This window comes from Rhincodon typus, chromosome 2, assembly GCF_021869965.1.
Source record: "Rhincodon typus isolate 14 chromosome 2, sRhiTyp1.1, whole genome shotgun sequence".
NCBI classification, from domain to species: domain Eukaryota; kingdom Metazoa; phylum Chordata; class Chondrichthyes; order Orectolobiformes; family Rhincodontidae; genus Rhincodon; species Rhincodon typus.
The window spans coordinates 33,479,336-33,495,977 of NC_063333.1; the positions used below are offsets into that span (position 1 = coordinate 33,479,336).

Genomic DNA, 16,642 nt, shown 5'->3' on the forward strand with positions numbered 1-16,642 from the left:
CATATTCCGCTTGGGAACCCTGCAGCCCAATGGTATCAATGTGGATTACACAAGCTTCAAAATCTCCCCTCCCCCTACCGCATCCCAAAACCAGTCCAGCTCGTCCCCGCCTCCCTAACCTGTTCTTCCTCCCACCTATCCCCTCCTCCCACCTCAAGCCGCACCCCCATCTCCTACCTACTAACCTCATCCTGCCCCCTTGACCTGTCCGTCCTCCCTGGACTGACCTATCCCCTCCCTAACTCCCCACCTACACTCACCTTTACTGGCTCCATCCCCGCCTCTTTGACCTGTTTGTTTCCTCTCCACCTATCCTCTCCTCTATCCATCTTCTATCCGCCTCCACTCTCTCCCTATTTATTTCAGAACCCCCTTCCCCTCCCCCTTTTCTGGAGGAGGGTCTAGGCCCAAAACGTCAGCCTTTCTGCTTGGCCTGCTGTGTTCATCCAGCCCTGCACCTTGTTGTACTGGTTCCTCTCTATCTGTTTTGGTTGGGGCCTCCTCGAAAAACTAATAAGTCAGAATGGTGAGTGACTTTCATGGGGAGCTTACAGATGGTGGCGCTGTCATACATATGTTTCCCTTGGCCTTCCAGACTGTAGCAATCATGGATTTGGAATGTACTGTCTAAGGATGTTTGATCAATTTCTGCAGTGCATTTTGTCAATGCTGCACACTGTTGCTATTGAGCGTTGGTGCTGGCATGAAGCGATGTTTGTGGACATGGGCTGTTTTCTCCTGGTTGGTGTCAAGCTTCATGAGCGTTGCTGGAGCTGTATTAATCCAAGCAAGTGGGGAGGGTTTCATCAAAATCCTGACTTGTGCCTTGGACATGGGTTGACAGGCTTTGTGGAGTCAGGAGGGTGAATCATGTGAATCAGAATTCCTAGCTTCTGACCTGCTCTTGTAGCCACTGTATTTATAAGACAAGTCCTGTTTAAGTTTCTGTTCAACTGTAACCCCCAGGGTGTTGACAGTGAGGCATTCTGCAAAGCAAACACCATTGAATTTCAAGGGGCAGTGATTAGATTATATCTCTTGTTGGTGGTGGTTATTCACTGTCATTTGTATGGTGCAGATGGTACTGTCCACTTGTTAGCTGTAACCTGGGTACTGTCCCGGTCATGCTGTACTTGGACATGGACTGCTTCTATATCTAGGTTGTGAATGGTATTGAACATTGCACAACCACTTCTGACCTTATGATGGAGGAAAGGTCAATGATGAAGCATCTTTTTGTTGATGAAAGGTCATTACAGTTTGGGCCAAGGGCACTACGCTGAGGAACTCCTGCCTAGGTGCCCTGACTGACTGCAGAGATACCCGGATGGCCTTCAACAATCACAACCATTTTACTTGGTGCCAGGTATGAGTCCAACCAGCAGAGTTTCACCATGCACCGCTCCCCCCACCCCCAACCCCAACCAATTTCCACTAACTCCAGTTTTGCTAGAACTCCTTGATGCCAAACTATGTCAAATGTTGCCTTGATGTCAAGGGTAGTCACTTCTCTCCTCTGGACTCTGTTTTTTGTCCATGTCCGAGCCAAGGCTGCAATGATGTTATGGGTCGAGTGGCTCAAGCGGAACATAAACTGGATGCAAGTGAGTAGGCTATTGTGAAGCAATTGCTGCTTGATACCACTGTTGATGACACTTTCAATCACTTCACTGATAGTCAAGAGTTGACTTTATAATTGTCATGGAAAAGGGTAAGTCTTCCATAAAAATTACAGTTCTTAATTGAAGAAAGGTAAGTTTAAAGGGGTATGAAACAGGAACTTTTAAAAGTTGATTGGAGCAGACTGTTCGCAGGTAAAGGGATGACTGACAAGTAGGAGGCCTTCCAAAGCGTGATAGCGAGAATTCAGAGGCATTATAATATTGTTACAGTGAAAGGTAAGGCTGGTAAGATTAGGGAACAACAGATGAATAAAGATATTGAGGTTTTGTCAAGAATAAAAAAAATCATATTAAATATAGACAACTGGGATCAACTGAATCTCTTGGAGTATGAAAAGAGTGTAGGGACATTCTTAAGAAGGACATCAGAAAGGCAAAGAAGAGATATGAGATATCCTTGGCAAGTAAGGTTAAAGATGATCCAAAAAGATTCTACAAATACATTAAGAATAAGAAAGCAATTAGAAACAGTGCGAGTAGGACCCTTGAAAAATCAACAAGGTTGTCTTTGTGTTGAACCTCAGATGGGAGAGATACTCAAATTAATACTTCACATCAGTGTTTAGGGTAGAGAAAGAAATGGAGGCTAGAAAACACAGGGAAATAAATACTGATGTTTTGAAAACAGTTCACATTACAGAAGAGAAAGTGCTGGAGGTCTTACAAAACATAAAGGTAGATAAATCTCCAAGATGTGATCAAGTGTAACCCAGGATGTTGTGCAAAGTTTGGGAGGAAATTGCAGGGACCCGAGCAGAAATATTTGCATCAGCTGTAAACATGGGTGAAGCATTGGAGGGTGGCTGATGTTGTGCCATTGCTTAAGAAAGGCTGTATGGAGAAGCCTGGGAACTATAGACCTGTGAGAGCCTGACATCAGCAGTGAGCAAGTTGTTAGAAGATGATTCTGAAAGGTTTACATGCATTTGGAGGGGCAAGGATTGATTAGGGATAGACAGCATGGTTTTGTGCGAGGGAAATAGTGTCTCACAAACTCGATTGAATTTTTTTTTAAATGAAAGTATCCAAAAAGATTGATGGAGGGCAGAAATTGTTTACTTGGACTTTAGTAAAGCTTTTGACAAGGTTCTGCATGGTAGACTAATTAGGAAAGTTCAACCACATGACATTCAAGATGAGCCTGTCAACTGCATACAAAATTGGTTTTATGGTAGGAGACAGGGCGGTGGTTAAGGGTTGTTTCTCAGAGCTGGGGCCTGTGGCCAGCAGGGTTCCGCAAGGATCAGTACTGGATCCACTTTTATTTGTCATTGATATAAATGATTTAGAAACGAATATAGGAGGCATGCAGTAAGTTTGCAGATGACACAAAATTGATGGTATAATGGATAGTGGAGGCGGCTTTCCAAGATTACAAAGTGATCTTGACCAAAAGGGGCAATGGGCTGAGGAGCGGCAGATGGAGTTTAATTTCGGTAAATGAGAAGTATTGCATCTTGGTAAAACAAATAAGAGCAGGACTTATAAAATTAATGGTAGTCCTGGGTAGTATTATAGAACAGACAGATCCAGGGGTTCAAGGTACATAATTCTTTGAAATTTGCATCACGGGTAGACAGGGTTGTTAGGAAGGCATTTAGCACGCTTGCCTTCATTGCTCAGATCTTTTCAGCATAGCAGTCAAGCATCATGTTGAAGTTGTAAAGGATGTTGGTGAGGCTTCTTTGGAAGTAGTGTGAATTCCGGTTGCCCTGTTATGGAAGGATATTATTAAACTGGAGAGAGATCAGAAAGATTTACCAGGACATTGCCGGGAACGGAGGGTTTGAGACATAAAAATAAACTGGAAAGGCTGGGACTTTTTTCACTGGAGTGTAGCAGGTTGAGGGATGACCTTATAGAGGTTTATAAAATCATGAAGGACATAGATAAGGTGAATGACAAGGGTCTTTTACCTAGAACGAGGAAGTGCAAAACCGTGGGGCATATTTTTAAGGTGAGAGGAGAAAGATTTAAAAACAGACATAAGTGGCAACTGCTTTTTTGAAAATAAAGTGGCTCATTTGTGAAATGAACTGCCAGGGAATGGTAGATGCAGGTACAGTTACAACTTTTTAAAAGACATTTAGATAAGTTATAGAGTCATAGACATGTACAGCACAGAAACAGACCCTTCAGTCCAACTTGTCCATGCTGATCAGATATCCTAAATAAATCTAGTTCCATTTGCCAGCAGTTGGCTCATATACCTCTAAACCCATCCAGATGCCTTTTAAATGTTCTAATTGTACTAGCCTCCACCACTTCCTCTGGCAGCTCACTCCATACATACATCATCCTCTGCGTGAAAAAGTTGCCCCTTAGGTCCCTTTTAAATCTTTCTCCTCTCACCTTAAACCTATGCCATCTAGTTTTGAACTCCCCCACTCCAGGGAAAAGACCTTGTCTTATTTACCCTATCCATGCCCCTCATGATTTTATAAACCTCTATAAGGTCAGCCCTCAGCTTCCGATGTTCCAGGGAAAATAGCCTCAGCCTATTTAGTCTCTCCCTAGAGCTCAAACCCTCCAACCCTGGCAACATCCTTGTAAATCTTTTCTGAGTTCTTTCAAGTTTCACAACATCCTTCCTATGGCAGGGAGACCAGAATTGCGCAGAGTATTCCAAAAGTAGCCTAACCAATGTCCTGTACAGCCGCAACATGACCTCCCAACTCCTATACTCAATGCAATGACCAGTAAAGGCAAGCATACCAAACACCTTCTTCACTATCCTATCTACCTGTGACTCTATCTTCAAGGAACTATGAACCTGCACTGCACAGTCTTTTTGTTCAGCAACACTCCCTACACATTAAGTGTGTAAGTCCTGCCTTGATTTGCCTTTTCAAAATGCAGCACCTCATATTTATCTAAATTAAACTCCATCTGTCACTTCTCAGCCCGTTGGCCCATTTGATCAAGATCCTGTTGTACTCCGAGATAATCTCCTTCACTGTCCACTACACCTCCAATTTTGGTGCCATCCGCAACCTTACTAACCATACCTCCTATGTTCACATCCAAATCATTTATATAAATGATAAAAGGCAGTGGGCCCAGCGCCAATCCTTGGAGCACACTGCTGGTCACAGGCCTCCAGTCTGAAAAACAACCCTCCACCACTATCCTCTGCCTTCTACCTTCAAGCCAGTTCTGTACTGAAATGGCTAGTTCTCCCTGTATTCCATGTGAATCTAACCTTGCTAACCAATCTTCCATGAGGAACATTGTGAATGCCTTACTCAAGTCCATACAGATCATGTCCACCGCTCTGCCCTCAACAATTCTCTTTGTTACTCCTTCAAAAAACTCAATCAAGTTAGGGAGACACAATTCCCCACGCACAAAGCCATGTTGACCATCCCTAATCAGTCCTTGCCTTTCTAAATACATGAACTTATTACATGAATATGAAAGTTTTGTAGAAAAATGGACCAAATACAGCCAGGTGGGGCTGGTTTAGTTTGGGAATATGGTGGGTGTGGATTAGTTGGACTAAAGCATCTTTTTCCATGCTGTATGACTATGACTCTATGACTGATAGGGCAGTAACTGGCCGTGTTGGATTTGTCCTGCTTTTTGTGCACAAGATATATTTTGGCATTTGCCCAACATCTGGGAAATTGCCGATGTTGTAGTTGTCCTGGAACAAGGTGGCTAAGGACCCAACAAGTCCTGCAGCACATATCCTCAGTACTATAACTAGAAAGTTGCCAGAGCCCACAGCCTCTGCAGTACCCAATACCTCCAGCCATTTCTTGACATCATGAGGAGTGAATCCATTTGGCTGAAGATTGACACCTGTGGAGGAGACAGAGATGGGTCATCCACTCGGTACCTCGGACTAAAGATTGTTGTTAAATACTTCAGTCTCATCATTTGGCACTGACATGCAGGATTCCTCCATCACTGATATTAGGGATCTTTCTGGAGTTCTGCAGTGAGCTGTTTAATTGTTCACCAGCATTCATGACGAGACGTGGCAGGACTGAGGGCTTAGATCTGATCTGTTGGCTTTGTCTATCGCTTGCTGCTTATGCTGTGTGGTACACAAGTAGTCCTGTTTTGTAGTTCCATCAAGCTGGCACCTCATACAGCTTCTGGTATGCCCTCCTACACTCTTCATTGAACTAAGGTTGACCCTAGCTTAATTGTAACGACAAAATGACACCGGATCTTGAGGGTGCAGATTGTGTTGGTCAATAATTCTGCTGCTGGTGGTGGCTCATGGATACCCAGTCTTGAATTGCTAGGTCTGTTCGAAGTCTGTTCCATTTAGCTCTGTGATAATGCCACACAACACAATGCGAAGTATTTTCGATGTGAAAGGCATGATTACATCTCCATAAGGACTATGCAATCAACGGTCACTCTTACTAATACTGCCACGAACAGAAGCCTCTACAGCAGGCAGACTGGTGAGAATGAGATAAATTGTGTTTTCCGCTCACTACCTCCTGCAGACCCAATCCATCAGCAATGTCCTTTAGAATCACAAAATCACTAAAGTGCAGTAAGAGGCCATTCAGCCCATTGAGTCTGCCATGGCCCTCTGAAAAGCATCCCCCCCCAGACCCAGGCCACTCCCTATCCCCGCATCTACCATAATTAACCCTTCCGGGCTGCATATTCCTGGACACTATAGGGGAATTTATTTGGTCAATCCACCTAACCTGCACAACTTTGAAGGAAACCGGTGCATCCTGTGGAAACCCACACAGACACAGGGAGAACATGCAAACCTACAAATTCAGTCACCCAAAGTTAGAATCAAACCTTGATTCTTTGCGCTGTAATGCAGCAATGCTAACCAGTGAGCCACCGCGCCACCCTAAAGGACACTCTTAAGATCTCACAGCAGCTGTGGAGAGAAAAAGAATTCTGAAGAGCAGCCAATGGACTTGAAACATTAGCTCTGTTTTCTCTTCACGGATGCTGCCAGATGTGCAGAATCTCTCCAACAATTACTGTACTTATGTGTCAAATCTCCAGCACCCCCAGTTCTTTGTTTTATTTTCCCTTAGGACCAAACCAATCAGAGTCACATTTGGTAGTGGACATTGAAATGCCCCCAGCCAGAGTTCATTCAGTGCCCTTGGCACTCTCATTACTTCCTCCAAGCAGTGCCCAAAATGACAGAGTGCTGAATCATCAGCCAAGGGACATCGGTACTTGGTAATCAGGAGGTTCCATGATGCCATGTGACTTGATTTTGTCTGGACTCCCAGGGCAACTCCATCCTGGCTGCACACCAACATGTCCCACCGGAAAGAAAGAGCAGAGTTGGCAGCAAGACATACCCAGGGATGGTGATGGTCATGTCTGGGACATTGTACCATATTATTTCTGGAGTACGACCACATCAGGCTGTTGCTCCACTAGGCTGAGAGATAGCTCTCCCAGGTTTTGGCACTAGCTCCAGGTGTTAGTAAGGAGGACTTTTCAGCCACTGATAAGGGGGAATAAACTGTCTTTCTTCTGGCTTGATGTGTTTTCTTTTACTGAAGAGAAAAAGGACAGCTTTTCAGAGGTCCTATGGCTTCTGAGCAAACATATACACCTACAAGCTGATCAGCTACCTGGGAGCCAATCACCTAGTTGCTGGCAGGGAGAAGGCCTTTGTTTGAACAAGAGAGGGAGAGGGAGAAGAGGAAGTACAGCACAGGAACAGGCCCTTCAGCCCTCCAAGCTTGTGCCAATCATCATGCCCTGACTAAACTAAAAAAAAACCTTCTGCCCTTATTCAGTCCGTATCCCTCTATTCCCTCCCTATTCATGTAACAATGCGAATGCCTCTTAAATGTCACCAATGTGCCGGCTTCGAACACCTCCTCTGGCAGTGCATTCCAGGCTCCTACCACTCTCTGCGTGAAAAAACTTCCTCGCACATCTCCCTTAATCTTTCCCCCTCTCACCTTGAACCTGTGCCCCTTTGTAATTGAAATTTTAACCCTGGGAAAAAGCCTCTGATTATCCACCTTATCTATGTCTCTCATAATTTTGTAGACCTCTATCAGGTATCCTCTTAGCCACCGTCTTTCTAATGAAAACAATCCTAGTGTTTTTAACCTTTCCTCATAACCAATGCCCTTGAGACTGGGCAACATCTTGGTGAATCTTCTCTGCACTCTCTCCAAAACTTTCATGTCCTTCTGGCAATGTGGCGACCAAAACTGCACACAATACTCCAAATGCACCCTAACAAGGGTTTTATATAGCTGCAACATGTTTTGCCAACTCTTGTACTCCATGCCCCAGCTGAAGAAGGCAAGCACGCCATAGCTCTTCATAATCCCTTTGGCCACCTGTATTGTCACTTTTAGGGAACTGTGGACCAGTACACCCAGATCCATCTTTACATTCATGTTCCTAAGGGTTCTCCCATTAACAGTACAATTCACACCTAAATTTGATCCTCCAAAATGCATCACCTCACATCTGTCTGGATTAAACTCCATCTGCCATTTCTGTGCCCAAGTTGCCAATCTTTTTATATCTTGTTGTATCCTTTCACAATCGTCGGCACTATCAGCAACTCTGTCAATCTTCGTGTCATCTGCAAACTTAGTAATCAGACCACCCACATTTTCCTCCAGATCATTTATATATACTACAAGCAACAGAGGACCTAAGAATGGTCCCTGTGGAACACCGCTAGTTACCGGTCTCCATTCTGAAAAACATCCTTTCACCCCTCCCCTCTGTCTTCTATGACCAAGCCAGTTTTGTATCCATCTAGCCAGCCCACCCCAAATCCCATGTGATTTTAGTTTTCGTACCAATCTGCCATGTGGGACTTTATCAAATATCTTCCTAAAGTCCACATAAACTACTTCCACTCACTGGTATCATTGGCCTACTTCTGCTTTTATGTCTTAAGGTTATGAAGGCTAAAGACAGGGCTAAGTTTGCTGTTGTCATTTCCAGTGTCTGTGTCAATGCCAGGTGAGCTGTACAGTTTCATTCCTTTGAGACATTCTAGCAATTGCTACAACCAAGTACCCGACAGTTAAGAGTTAACCACATCGTTGTGGATCTGGAGTCACATGTCGGCCAGACCAGGTAAAGTCAGCAGATTTCCTTCCCTTCCTTAAAACGCGTAAAGGTGGATAAATCTCCGGGACCGGATCAGGTATACCCTAAAACTGCTTCAACTACCTTTCTCAGGCAGTGCATTCCAGATTCCCATCATCTGCTGAGTGAAAAGTTTTTCTTCCTCAAATCCCCACTAAGTCTCCCTGCCCCTTAACTTAAAACTACGACCCTGATGATTCACACCTTAACCAAGGCATAGTTTCCAATCTGAATTTGTGTCTGCAGCTCATTTAATTTGTTCCTTACACTCCAAACAGATGTATGAAGAACTCTTAATTTTGGCTGCATACTATTTTTAAAAATTATTTCTCCCTCCTGTCTTAATAGACTTTTATAGCCCCACTCTGTTCATTAAACTAGCCCTGCTTGTTTATCCTATAAACTTCTACCTCTGCTCATATGCCAACTTGCTGGCCCACCATGCTATTTTAAACCCTCCCAAGTGGTACTAACAAGTCTCCACTCAAAGATATTGTTTAGATGCAACCAGTCCTTTTTATGCAGGTCCCACCTGCCCTGGAAGAGGTCCCAATGATGCAGACAGAAATCAATGGAGTGATAATAGATCAGATCAAATCCATCCTGTTCTTTAGTCAGCACTCCATGAGAAATGATTGAAGCCATCTTCAATAATGCCAACAAAGAGCAATGACTTCACAGTAACTTGTCCACCAATACTTATTTTGGGTTTCAAAAGGAGCCGCTCGGCCCAGATATCATCAGGTCTTGGTTCAAATCAAAAGGAGCTAAAGTAGTTAAATTCCAAAGGTGAATTAAGACCAACTGCCTGCAACAAAGCACAGTATTTGACTGAGAAACTAGAGTCAATTTGAAAGGGTAACAGATTGCCAATGGGTGGAGTCATACACAACAGAAAAAACAGATTCCAGCACCGGCAGCAATTTGCTCCTACATTTTGTTTAACTGACTGGCAATTCTCTTCCAGGAACGCCCACCCTGAAGAAGCTTTGCTCTTCCTTCTGACAGGAATTCAGGTTGTCTCTTTCACTGTGCGCATCTTCGTTGCTTTCCATTTCACTGCTGGTGTTTGGCAAGGTGCTTGCCAAAACTCACTTTCATAGCCATGTTTCCTTTCTCAGTGACTGCCAATGATGCAGACTTACTTACTGCACATCGATTTCAATTCAAGTTTCACACTTCAGGTTTCGAATCCACCCAGGATTACAAGTACCTCCAGGATGTACAACGTTTCTCCAACTGCTGTTTCTGCTGCATCCTGTGATCCATGATCAGTGCCATGCATCATCATATGCACACACTCAACTCCATTCTGCAGTCACATCGACTCACCCTCTCAAAGCTGTGCTGGTCCCCAGTTTCACTTCACACTTCATCTCATCCGTCACCTCGAAAAAAAGTCTTTTGTTGTTCTTTCGGGCATCAAGGTACAAGCTACAGCAACTTTTGGACTCCAACATCCATCCTGAGCGATCCTCGCCTTTCTGTCTCTTGAACTCCATCCCCTCCCGTCACTCAGAGCCAATCCCTCGTTGTCCTTTAGACCCCACCCCTTCCTGTTCCCCAGAGGTCACTCCCCATCAACTCCAGTCCTTGCTGTGTTTTTAACCGTAACTCCTGACTTTGCCCTCTCTTAAGGCTGAATGTACTGTCTTTGGCAAAGGACTCAGTTTCATATTCGCAAGCACCCATCTAAATTAATTTCGGGCTCGCCATGACGTTGAACTGTTTTTCTACCACCTCTGTCTCTGTGCTCACTTCTTGGGAGAGGAATAACCCCCTCCCCTGTTACACTGATCCCTTCACCCGCTTCCAGTATTCACCCTCCACTTGGACCTCTTCCTTTGGCCTCTTACCTGCCCTCAATCGCTCTGCTACTCTCACCCTTCTAGCCTGACCCCTTCTGAAACTGCTGCATTTCACTCTTAGGTCCAACCCTAATTTTGTTATCAAACCTGCTGACAAAGGTGGTGCCACTGATCTTTACCTTGCGGAGGCTCAATGCCAACTCTTGGACACTTCTTCCGACATGCCCTGGCCCATGACCCCACATCCGAACATCCAGGCCATTGTTGCCAGCACTGTGACCGAACTCATTACCTCCGGAGATCTTACCCCCAACTGCCTTCAATCTTATAGTTTCCCAACCTCGGACAGCCTGCTTCTACTTCCTTCCCAAAATCCATAAACCAGACTGCCCCGGTAGGCCCATTGTATCAGCCTGCTCCTGGCCCACCAAGCTCAGTTCCTCCTACCTGGACTCCATCCACTCTCCACTTGTCCAGACTCTGCCTACCTACATCCACAATTTCTCTGATGCCCTCCGCCATATTGACAATTTTCAGTTCCCTGGCCTTAACTGTCTTCTGTTCATCATTCTTCCAATCCTTCTATACCTCCATTCCCCATCAGGATGGTCCGAGAGCTGTTGGCTTCTTTCTCGACCAAAGGCCTGAACAATCTCATCCACTACCACTCTCCTCCACTTGGCCAAACTTGTTCTCTCATTGAACAATTTCTCCTTTAATTCATTTCACTTCTGCCAAATCAAAGGAGTGGCAATGGGCACCCGCATGGGTCCCAGATATGCCCGCCTCTTTATGGGGTATGTGGAACTATCTTTGTTTCAGTCATACACTGGCACCTCCCACAACTCTTTTCGCAATACATCGATGACTGTTTCAATGTCACATCATGCTCCCCTCTGAACCTTGAAAAATTTGTTCCGTTTGCCTCCACTTTCCCCCCCTCCATAACGTTCACAGCGTCCATTTCCGACACTTCCCTTCCTCTCCTTGACCTTTTTGTCTCCATTTTGGGGAATAAACTGCCTACGGGCATCCACTACAAAGCCACTGACTCCCATAGCTATCTTCACTATAGCTCTTCATACCCCACGTCCTGCAAGGATTCTATCCCATTCTCCCAGTTTCTTTGCCTATGTCATATCTGTTCGGATGATGCCACCTTCCAAAACAGTGCCACTGACATGGCTTCCTTCTTGCATGACAGTGGTTTCACGCCCACTGTGATTGACAGGGCTCTCAACCTCACCTGACCTAGAATCTGTGCTTCCGCCCTTGCCCCTTCCCATCACTCCCAGCAGCACGATCGGGTCCCTCTTGTCTTACTTTTCATCCCACCAGCCTCCCCATTCAAAGGATCATTGTCTGCTATTTCAGACAATTTCAACAGAATGCCACCACCAACCACATCTTCCCCCCACTCATGTCTGCATTTCACAGGGATCATTCCCTCTGGGATACCAGAGTCCATTCCTCGAAGAACACCAACCTCTCCCCCCACTTTCCCATGTATCAGCAGAAGGTGCAGCACCTTCGCCTTCACCTCCTCCCTGCTCACCAAGGCCCTAAACACAGTCTTTCCAGGTGAAACAGCACTTCACCTGTAACTCCTCCAAACAGGTGTACTGGATTTGCTGCACCCAATGTGGCCTGCTCTTCATTGGAGAAACTAAACACAGGCTGGGTGACCACTTTGCAGAACACCTCTGGTCCATACACAAGTATGACCCTGACCTTCCTGTAGCTGGTCACTACAACAGTGTCCTGCTCATGTGCCTACTTGTCTGTCCTCAGCATGCTGCAGTGCTCCAGTGAATCACAGCGCAAACTGTAAGAACAACATCTCATCTTCAGACTAGGCACCCTACAACCTTCTGGACTTAACACTGAGTTCAACACCTTCAAATCGTGAACCCACTCCCATTCCTTCCCTTTCTTTTAGCTTTAAGGTGTTACATTTTGTCACCAGGTCCTCTCTCCCCTCTGCCCACCCCAGTGGGACTGTTTCTTCCAGTCTTGCAGTTAGACACACCACTGTTCTGCCATTCTCACGTTCCAATCACTTAATCTGAATTATCAACATCCTTTCTCCGGCAGCAACCACCACCCTCCTGCCCGGTCTCTCCATGGATGCTGGCAGACCCACTGTGATCTCCAGCATATCTTGATTTGAGTAGATTTGAGCATCCGCAGTAGTTTACTCCCATAAAGGAAATTAGTTGTGGCCACTGGAGGTCAGTCATCTCGGTCCAAACACGTTACTACAAGAGATTTTCAGGGAGTTGACTTTGGCCCAACCACTGTCAGTTGTTTCATCAAGAACCTTCGCTCCAACCTGAGGTCAAAAGTGCTTGCTGATGATTACACAACATTCATTTAATGAAATCAGAATTCAATTCAGGTTTGAGCAAAGTACCAAGTGACATCTACGACACACAAGTGCACGTCAAAACAAGAGAACTGTCTGAACACTTTCCATGTTCAATGGCAAACAATGCTGAATGCACCAATCAGCATCAGTCTGAGGATTATCACCACTGAGAAATTAAACTGATCCAGTCTAATAAATCCTATGTCTGCAAGAGCAGGTTAGAACTGGGGCTTCTGCAGTAACTAACTCACTGAAGCCTGCCCATCATCTATGTACAAAGACACAAATTAACTGTGCGATCAAACATTATTCAATTACCAGGATATACATAATACACTCCAACAATCTTCAAAGCTCCATGATATCCAGGACAAAACAGCCAGTTCCTGATGCAACTTGTTGCTCTACCTTAAACATTCACTCCCCCTCAACATGAGTGTACGCTGGCTGCAACATACAGCACCCATAAGGTGCACTGCAGCAATTCAGATTTCTTTAGGAGCACTTTCCAAACCACATAGAAAGGCAAGAACAACTGGTAAAAGCAAACATCACCAATTTTTTTTGGAGCTATCGGTCAAAATCCTGCAACTCCTAAAGTAAACTCTCTCTAGGAGCACATAAGGCATATATTACACAGATTCTTGTAATCCAAAGCAATGGGTCACCATTATCTTCTCAAGTACAATAACTGGTAGCCTTGCCAACAACACCTACATGCCATGAACAAATTAAAAACGTCTTCAGCCAGAAGAGATTCCAACAGACAATTCTGTTCAGTTTGTGCCGTAATAGATTTGAGCATCCAGCCAATTTGGTTCAATTATATTTGATGACTATTTGGAAAGGAACAACATGCAGACTTACAGGGAGAAAGCAAGAGAATGGCAAAGTGGTTGCTCATTTGAAGTGCTGTACAGACATATTGCGCCAAATGCTCTTCTGTACTGTAACAACTTTGTTTCTACGTAACGTACCCAAGTTGTGAAACCTCCAAAACAAAAGCAAACTAAATTCATACCACAAACCTCACCCCCAACTCCAGCAAGATATCCTTACCTTGAACGTTGAACATTTCGAGGGGATTCTGGCTCATGCCCATGTTTGTCAGCAGTTGCAGGTTGCTGTGATACTTGCTGCTGTGCCGGTCCTTGTTTCACAATTGAAATACTGGACTAAGGAAAGAAAAGCAAAGACAAATTCTCATCTCTGATTAAATACATAGCTTTTACCTGATGCCATTTCAGTTGTTTAACACTTTTTTGATAGATCCCAACAAAATAAGATCTGCAAATGAAGTGCAATTTCAATACGTGCTTAAAACTGATCAAAATGCATAAAGCATGTTTAAAAAGCACAACAGTCATGTGTATGACACCTAACTTACATAAATGTTGCAGATGCACAAAGAATGCAAATTGCTTTTTCCAAAGTCATAGCTTAAAGGTGAACTAAAATTCATGGGCTTGGACTTTTGTTTAATATAGCCAGTCTCAACTGACCGGGTGTCTGTTCCCACCCAGACCTGGCTCACCGGCCCAGGGCTAGGTCCTTATCCCAGGCACTGGTATTACTGTACAAAGGCAGTCCCCCAGGTTGAGAATGGGCCCCATTCAAGAGTCTGTTCACAAGTTGACTTGTATGCAAGTCAGAATATAACGTAGGACAACATAAAACGGCCTTTACTAAATACAGGAAACGTTCCTATGTCGGGTCTTAAAAATTACACCCTGTATGGGATAGTGTTCCTAAGTCTGACATTCATAAAATGGGGACCCCCTGTAACAAGTTTTAAAAAAGGGACCCGAGAAGCAACTCCATCCATACAGAAAATGGTGAGTATATGGAATGAACTACCAGAGGACGTGGTAGAGGTGGGTAGTTACAACATTTGTACAGGTACATGAATCGGAAAGGTTTACGGGGACATGGGCCAAATGCAGGCAAATGGGACTAGTTTAGTTTCAGAAACCTGGTCAGTATGGACAAGTTGGACTAAAGGGTCTGTTTCCTTGATGTATGACTATGACTCCATGGCAGAAGGCAGAGAATGGGGATAAAAGGGGTTTTTTTCAGATTGGCGACCAGTGACAAGTGGAGTTCCGTAGGAGTCAGCGTTAGAGCCACAATTATTGATGTTATACATGAACAATCTAGATAAAAGAACTGAGGGCATTGTTGTTAAGTTTTCATATGACACAAAGACAGGTGGAGGGACAGGTAGTTTTGAGGAAGCATGGAGACTGCAGAAGGACTTGCGGCAGGCAAGCAAACTGTGAGGTTACACATTTCGGTAGAAAGAACAGAGGCGTAACCTATTGTCGAAATGGAGAAAGACTTCGGAAATCTGAAGTGCAAGAGGGACTTCGAGTCAGAGGTCTACTGCACGGAAACAGGCCCTTCAACCCAACTTATCCATGCTGCTCAGTTACGTAGGAGTCCTAGTTCAGGATTCTCTCAAGGTTGACATGCAGTTTCAGTTGGAAGGCAAATCCAATGTTTACATTCATCTTGAGGTGACTGTTTGAGCCCGTATCTGAGAAAGGATATGCTGGCCTTTGAGGGGACCCAGAGGAGCTTCACAAGAATGATCCCAGGAATGAAGGGTGTGTCATATGAGGAGCAATTCAGGACTCTGGGCTTGTACCCAGTGGAGTTTTGAAGGAAAAAGGGTTCTCATTGAAATTTACAGAACACAGAGACCAGGATAGAATGGACGTTGAGAAGATGTTTCCAATAGTAGCAGAGACTAGGACCCGAGGGCACAGCCTGAGTGTGAAGAGATGATCTTTTAGAATTTAAATGAGGAATTTCTTCAGCCAGAGGGTGGTGATTCTGTGGAATTCATTGTTGTAGAAGGCTGTGGAGGCCAAATCATTAAGACAGACAGAGGAGGTTCTTGATGAGTACAGGAGATCAAGGACAACATTGAGAGGCAGGAGAATGAGTTTAAGAAGCATATTAGCCATGATCAAATGGTGGAGCATACTCGATGGACCAAATAGCCTATCTATGCTCCTGTACCTTCAAATCTAATAACAATCATATGCATTAGGTCCCTGCTTAATGTTGACTCATTTAACGCTGGATAAATTGAAATGGTTTGTGAAACAACTTTAACATAGCCATTTAAAACGGTCAGTTTAACTTCAACATTATTAGCCAAAGGTTTTGCAGCTGGCCAGCTGGCACACATGATCTCACCTTTAGGCCTCTACTCTCCTGCTGCTGTTTCTAGCTCTCAGTCGCATCGTCTACCAACTCTCATCTCCTGGTCTCACCTCCTGCACTGTTTTGAGACCTCCTGTACCATATTTCTCTTCATAGCTGGTTCCGTTTCCAATTCCCCGGTCCCCAACACCTCATCTTTACCATGGACGTCCAGTCCCTCTACACCTGCATTCCCCATGCAGATGGCCTTAAGGCCCTCCGCTTCTTCCCGTCCTGCAGGCCCGACCAGTCCCCCTCCACTGATACCCTCATCCGCTTAGCCGAACTCGTCCTCACACTCAACAACTTCTCTTTCAATTCCTCCCACTTCCTACAGACAAAGGGGGTAGCCATGGGTACCCGCATGGGCCCAAGCTACGCCTGCCTCTTTGTAGGTTACGTGGAACAATCCCTCTTCCGTACCTACACCGGCCCTAAACCCCACCTCTTCCTCCGTTACATTGATGACTGTATCGGCGCCGCCTCGTGCTCCCACG

General features: G+C 44.9%; 1 protein-coding gene across 5 annotated transcripts in view; it reads right to left on the bottom strand.

The window, feature by feature from the left end:
- The window catches only part of waca (WW domain containing adaptor with coiled-coil a), a 120,967-nt gene that overhangs the window by 17,792 nt on the left and 86,533 nt on the right, over positions 1–16,642 (bottom strand). For all 5 annotated transcript variants that reach the window (XM_048609713.1, XM_048609728.1, XM_048609720.1 and 2 more), the window contains one exon: positions 13,995–14,110. In XM_048609713.1, the coding sequence (XP_048465670.1) occupies positions 13,995–14,110 (116 nt within the window). The remainder of the gene's footprint in view (positions 1–13,994; positions 14,111–16,642) is intronic.